This window comes from Vombatus ursinus, unplaced genomic scaffold (assembly GCF_900497805.2).
Source record: "Vombatus ursinus unplaced genomic scaffold, bare-nosed wombat genome assembly UNPS02001419.1, whole genome shotgun sequence".
NCBI lineage: Eukaryota > Metazoa > Chordata > Mammalia > Diprotodontia > Vombatidae > Vombatus > Vombatus ursinus.
Window position 1 is genome coordinate 17,781,748 of NW_020941197.1, and position 7,258 is coordinate 17,789,005.

At 39.8% G+C, this 7,258-nt stretch overlaps 1 protein-coding gene across 1 annotated transcript in view; it reads right to left on the reverse strand.

The window, feature by feature from the left end:
- The window catches only part of CIP2A (cell proliferation regulating inhibitor of protein phosphatase 2A), a 51,152-nt gene extending 50,617 nt beyond the window's left edge, over positions 1–535 (reverse strand). The window contains exon 1 of the mRNA XM_027868453.1: positions 362–535. Within this exon, the coding sequence (XP_027724254.1) occupies positions 362–463 (102 nt within the window). The 5' untranslated portion in view covers positions 464–535. The remainder of the gene's footprint in view (positions 1–361) is intronic.
- Positions 536–7,258: the final 6,723 nt, after the last annotated feature.

A 7,258-nucleotide genomic window follows, 5' to 3' on the forward strand; every position in this document is an offset into this window, starting at 1 on the left:
CCTCCCCCCCAGTGCCTCCCACACCCATCGAGAAAGCAAACAAAATATCAATTATGCATGTGAAATCCTGCAAAAGATTTTAAAAAATAAAAAAGGCACTTTCCCGAGAACAAAAGGCTTTCCTGACAACCCCTCTGGGAGGCAGGTGGTGCAAATTCTCACTCTCTCCATTTTGCAAATAGGGAAACTGAGGGCTCCACCGAGAGAGATGGGGATGCAAAAGTGAGGGTGCTTTTCGCCCCCCTTCTCCGCCCCTGGCCCTGGGATTTCTCCGGGGGCGCCTCGGAGCCGGGCCGGGGTGAGCCGGTCGGGGGGTCCGGGCTCCGGGGGTCGGTCGGGCCCGTCCCCGCCGGCCTCTCACCTCCAAATGCCGCAAGAGCTGGGTCGTGTTCGCCTCAGATTTTACCGCCTTGTACTGGCTGATGGCCAGCAGCAAAGACTTCAGGTTGGCCGTGATGTCCATCGCGCCCGAGGCCTGGACCTCCGCGGAGACCGGGGAGGAGGCGCGGGGTCAGTGGCCGTGAACCGGGGAGGTGACGGGGACGGCGACGGCGACGGCGACAGTCGTTCTCCGGCGCTTGGGCCGCGCTCTTTTTTTGGATTTCTTTAGCCCCGCCTTTCCACTCTCCGAGAACTTTCCAGTTCCGGTCTGGAGTCCGGAAGTTCCCTTGCGCCCGAGGAGAGGGGGCAGGGTCCTCGGAGGCCGGGGCAGAGGAGCCGGTGAGGGAACACCCCTCCCAACACCCCCTCCCGGATCTTCCTGCCGGGGCTGGGACCTCGCGAGGTTACCCCGCGCCCTCGGGCGAACTCTCGCGAGAAGGGGGACTGTGAGGGCATACGCCGGAGCTTCAGCAGAGGGTCTGTGGTATCTAGGATCGGCTGCCGTAGGACCCCCGCCGCGCTCCCTCACTCGTACTGTCGGGGTGTGGGGTTCGGCCTTATGGAAGTGCAGCGTGGAGACGCTGGCGGGGAGGCCTGAGTCTGGCCCCTCCAAGTGTGACGGGTCGGAGCCCCCCTCCCCCCCAGGCTCAGGGGTAAATCGGAGCTCGATACATTAGGCAAAAATGACTTGCTTTGGGATTGGTGGCTTCCACCCACCCAACCCCACTCCTGTCACTCAAGCATTTATTAAGCACCTACTATGTGCCTGGCGATACTGGGAATACAAAGCTAGACAAGTGGGGGGGCGGGTGTTGGGAACGTGCAATAAATTTCTTGTATTTATGCAAGAAAAGATTAGATTGTCATAAAAAATTTGTTAAGAACGATGTGAAAAATGGATGTGATGCACAAAACCACCTGGGATACGCTGGTGAATGGATAGATACGGAATAAATTATAATTAAACTCTAATGCTCTAAAATTTCATGGGATCTAAAACACGAGGTATTTTTTCCCTATTTTCTCACCTTATGAATTGAGGCCAAGAGGTTAAGTGGCTTGAGTAGAGTAAGAAGGCACTATCTTATTTCCCTGTAATCACAAGAAGAATAGCATTTATATCGCAATTTAGGGTTTGCAAAAGCACTTGAGCTATGTTATTTGATTTGATCCTCACAACGACCCTATGAGATCGGTGCTATTGTTATACCCCTTTTAAACGTGAGGAAACTGAATCTTGGAAGGTTAAATGGTTTGCCTGGTTCGTAAATGCCCAAGGTGGGACTTGAATCCAGGGCTTCCTAGCTACAGTCCTCTGCATCCGCCAGTCACCCGAATATGCTAATGTATTTAACTCCCTGGGAGCGGGGACCTAGGCAATTTGAGCAGAGTTCCGCAAGTATTTATTCCGAATCTGCTCTTCTATTCTCTAAGGGGAAAACAATCCAGGGGGTGGGAAGTTAAGTAGGAAGCTGTATAAATATGCCTAACAACTTGAAGAAGTGGTCTGACCTAATGGATAGAGAACAATACTTATGCAAGAAAGACCAGGAGACAAATAACCTAACCACCTCTGTGCTCTAGGCAGCAGAGAAAGTGCTGACTTGTATTGGTAAAAGGAGTTTCCTCACCTGGGAATACCCTGTATCAACCCTTAGGTTCGGGTATTATACACACATGGGTACATTAAATTCAATTAAATAAACATTTATTAAGTGCCTATATGCCAGGCACTGTGGTTACAGAGTAAATACAAAGTAATGGATACGATTTTGTTAACTTCCCTCTTCCCCAACAAGTACAGACTAACACAAAGCAAACCCTTTTGGGGCACCAGAAAGGACCTAGACAGAACTGATGTCCAGTATGCCTTGATTTCTTGGAGCTTCAGTCCTTTCCATGCACCAGGAGGTGAACTCTCCTACATGCATTACCTTTTCCAATTAGACTGGGAGCTCCTTGAGAGCAGGCAATCTTTTTCATTTGTATTCTCAAATGTTTAGCATACAGCATTCATTCATTATATGAATTTCAAATAATATTTATAACATCATATAAGAAAAATCTTGTATGATATGCTGTCTAATGACAATGTGACAAAAGATTTATGAAAGAAAAGATTATTTTAGGATGTCATAAAATTTTATCTAGAAAAATGTGAAAAGAGATGTGACACACAGAACAACAGGGAACATACTTGCATGTAAATGGAAAGCATTTCAATGTTAAATTACATAAGGATTTGTTGTCCAAAAAACCTAATAGCTGCCTGGATCTGTTACTTTTGACATTGTTTTTAGTTATCGAAATTGACAGAGTGCTAAGCCTAGAGTCAGGAAGACTCATCTTCCTGAGTTCAACTTTGGCCTCAGGAAACTCTATTTGTGACCCTGGGTAAGTCCCTGTTTGCCTCAGTTTCCTCATCTGTAAAATAAGCTGGAGAAGGAAATGGCAAACCACTTCAGTATCTTCGCCGAATCCCCAAAGGGGTCACAAAGAATCAGACACAACTGAAACAACTGAACAAATGACATTTAAAAGGATTGTTCCATGTGCTAGTGGTGTGTTTGTTTTTACAGGTTTGAGGGTTTTCCCCCCCCAATATAAATCTGGAGGATTGGAGTCATTCGTAGATGTAAGAGAAGAAAAATTATAAACAAAATATATAGCATGAAAGTAGACCTAAAATCAAGGTCAACTTAAATACCCAAGAAACCTCTTCAACTGTTAGATTTATAATAAAATTAATATGAATGAAATAAATAATTACAATGGAATTAATCCAGTGTTTAGCCTATAATGAATGCTGACTGGAATGGTGCTCTGGGAAGTATGCCAGTGTTAGCAAAATGGCAAAATTCTTCTACCATGAAATTTGTATTTTAAGACCTATGGTGTCTAATGATATCCAAAGAAAGGATCAAGATTCCACAACCTCCAAAGAGACCAACATAGCGCCTTTAATTTTAATGGATTTCAAACATAACTTTAACTCAACAACCTTCTCAAACCCACATATTAAAAGAATTCTAGCCGCTGTATATGACCTGTACATTTGAGTCAATGAAGGAAAAAAGAAAAAATGTTAAAACTCTTAATATGGTCCAAGCATTATGTTAAGTTCTGGAAATACATTTTTTAAAGGCAGTCCCTCCCTTCAAGGAGCTCACGTTTTAACAAAGAAAGACGAACATAGTTAGGGTAGTGGAGACAAGAGAAAGGAATTTTGTTCTAAAGAAACAGAAGAAGTAGGGATGACTGCGTGTGGCAGACGGGATGGGATGTGAAGGATTACCCAGTAGCTGCAGTAGGCTAAGAATACCTTTGTTTTGGGAAGAAGGAGAAGGAGGAGGAAGAGGGGAACAAAGAGAAAAAGAAGAAAAAGAAGACGACATTATTATAGAACCTCTGGAGACATTGCATCAATGTATACCATTGCATCTATGACAGCTCTTAAGTCTTTCAAAGTTGTTTATCTTTACAATGTTGCTGTCCTTGTATTGATTGTTCTGCTCACTTCACCCTGCATCAGTTTACACTACTAAGGATTCTCTGAAATCATCTCTTTGACCGTTTTTTACAGTATATTAATAACCCATTATATTCACATAAACACTTTGTTCAACCATTTGCTGGTTCTCTAAGAAGCGAAGGTAACTCCTGAGATCTCAGCCCTTTACTTTTTTCCCCTCCCATTTAATTGTCAATTCAGGATCAGGAAGTTTGTTTTACTTGAGACTATTCCCTCTCCATTATTATCCTCTCTTTCAACTTTACTCTACCCTACTCTACTCAACACCTCCCTCTCCCTGCTCCTGGCCTATCCCAGCTTGTTTCTCTTTGAAGTTGGTATTTTTTGGGGAGCTAGGTGGCACAGTGGATAGAGCACCGGCCCTGGATTCAGGAGGACCTGAGTTCAAATGTGACCTCAGACACATAACACTTACTAGCTGTGCGACCCTGGGCAAGTCACTTAACCCCATTGCCTAGCCAAAAAAAAAAAAGAATTTGACATTTTTTCTACAGACCAAACTATGTATGTTCAACCCTAATTTGCCCATTTCAGATGAGGGAAGTTCACATGATGCCTACTCATCCCACTCCTTCCTCCACGTCTGTATACTCTACTCACAATTCCCCATTATGAGAAAAAGCAAGTTCCATTCTTTCCTCTGTGCTCTTTATTTTAAAAAAATGATTATGAACATTTAAAATCAAAATAAATTAACCCTGCTTTGCAACTATTTACAATGAAGTAAATTTGCTGCACATAAAATGCTCATAGCAACTCAATGCTCATTAGCAACTCCCTTGAATCTTTATCAACTTTCTTTGTCTATTCACTCCCATTTACTTTTTCTTCTACATGGCTATAGTTATATACTGTTTTTCTGGTTCTTTATTTATTTTTGCATGATTTCTTCAATTTCTTTCCAGACTACCTTAATTGCAATTTATTCAACCATTTTTCTGTGGTTTGGGAAGTGCTTTTTTTTATATAACATCTTAAAATTTATGTCGTCGATCAAAGAGACAGTGTGGCATAGTTTAAAAAGTACCAGACTTGTCAGAAAATCAGGGGTAAACCAATTCTGACCAAAAAAAAAAATTATAACTGGGCAAGTTACTTCACTTTTCCTAGACTCCCTTTCTTCATTTATAACTAAAGGGATAATACCATTTTCCCCCTCACACCAATGTTTTGACAAGAGTGTGATATAAATTATACACTGTTTTTATTATGGAGCAGCTAGGCTTGGAATCAGGAAGACTTATCTTCATGAGTTCAAATCCAGCCTCAGACATGTAGTAGCTATATGACCCTGGGCAAGTCACTTAACCCTGTTTGCCTCATTTTTCTCAACTGTAAAATGAGCTGGAGAAAGAAATGGCAAACCACTCCAATATCTCTGCCAAAAAAACCTTAAATGGGGTCAGACATGACTGAAAAAAGACAACATGTTTATTATAGTGCTATAATAAGTATGAAAAGCTATTATGAATTTCTGCATAATACTGAAATAAAATACTGAAATTGGACTTACTGGAACAGTTAAATAAAGAAAAAAGTGACTTGAATTTATTTTATGTCAACCTGTTCATCAATAGACCTGTGATTTCATTGATATGGTATACCTTCAATGATGTAGATTATCATCAATCCATGCCTTCTCATCCTACATGACTCTTCACATGACATATCATAAATCCTACATAGGAGACCACTAACTTTATGAAATCTTAACTCTCTTGACAATGCATGGACAGAAATAGAATATGAAGGTTGTCCTTCGATCATCCCTTACTCTTACTACATGACTAGCCCTCCCCCCTTTCCCAGTCAAACATGTCTGATATCTTTTGACCACTTCTCTTGTATAAATCTTTGTTGTTAATATAATTTTGTGTATTCATAATAATTTGCTCCTTTGCCCACTGGGTAACCTTCAATTTAAATTCTTCAGAGACTACTACTATTCTAGGATTTTCATCCATACTACATCATGAGAATACTGAATTTTAAAAGATGGGACTTCTTCATTTTTCAAAAAAGAAATTACATTAAAAATTAGCAATTAGAATAGCATCAAACCATGGAAATGAAGGAAAAACACCAAAACTGAACAAGAATGTGCAAATTACTTTTAAAAGCAGAATTGACCTCCAAACACATACCCTACAAATAGGCCAATATTTTTATTTGAACTAGACCTGTGATTGCATTAGCATAGGAAATTCCCATTCAAAATTCCTGGTCATTCCTCTACCAGTGCAGTTCTGTACCTGCTTGGCAGGGGCACAAAAAGGTTAAATGTTTTGCCCTGGATCACACAGCAAGCATGAGTCAGAGGCAAGACTTAAACCCATATCCTCCTGAATCTGAGGTTGGCTCTATATCCATTATGCCATACTGTCTCTCATGATATTGTCCATATTGGTTGAAAATAGAAGAATTGACATCAAAGACACAAGATCTAGAAGAATTTATCAATAAAAATCCACAACTAAGTAGATCCCTACAAGCAATAAAGAAGGAAATTTAAACCAACTAAAAGACAAGTTCTTAAAAAATAGTAATATAATTTGTCTATTACTAATTATAGTTAAGATTTAATGTACATGCCCATGTATTCATGTATGCATACTAAATAAAGCATATTATCTTTTAAAATTACAATGGAAACAAAATTAGAGTTTTGATTTAAAAATATGTATTATAAACAAAAAAGGTAAAGAACACAATGATAACCCATACTTACCAATCAAAGATTTGTTTAATTCACATGAGAAATTAAATAAAAACTAAATAAATCAAATAAAATAAGGGGAAGAAGAAGGAGCTGAAAACCACAAAGGTAAAATTTCTAATAAAGTAACATGGTGAATCTCAGGAAAGCATAAGAATTAATAGTCTAATAAACCATGATATTTATTTTTAATAACTTGGTATTTGTTTTTATTATTTAAAAGATGAAGATAGATTTCACTCTCCCTGCGCAATATTGAGAATGAGAAGAAAATGTTAAAAGACAGATCAAATGTATTACTTAAAATAAATTATTCCATTAAAAAAATGTACAGCCTGGATCAAAAAATTAAATCCATTAACACAATAGCCTAATGTAATACTGTACTCTGATGTAATTAAATAGATAAGCATGAGGAATATAAAGAAATGTAGGCTTTTAATGACATAATGCAAAATTAAAAAGCAGAACCAGAATAGTGTACCCACTAATTACAACCACATAATAAGGAAAATGATAGGCAGCATGACAGAAAGGACAGTGTTCATCAAAGTAGGATCCATGGTTCCTTAGGTCCCGTGGAATGATTCCCAGGTGTCCATGGTATGATTCCATAGTGTGTGTGATTG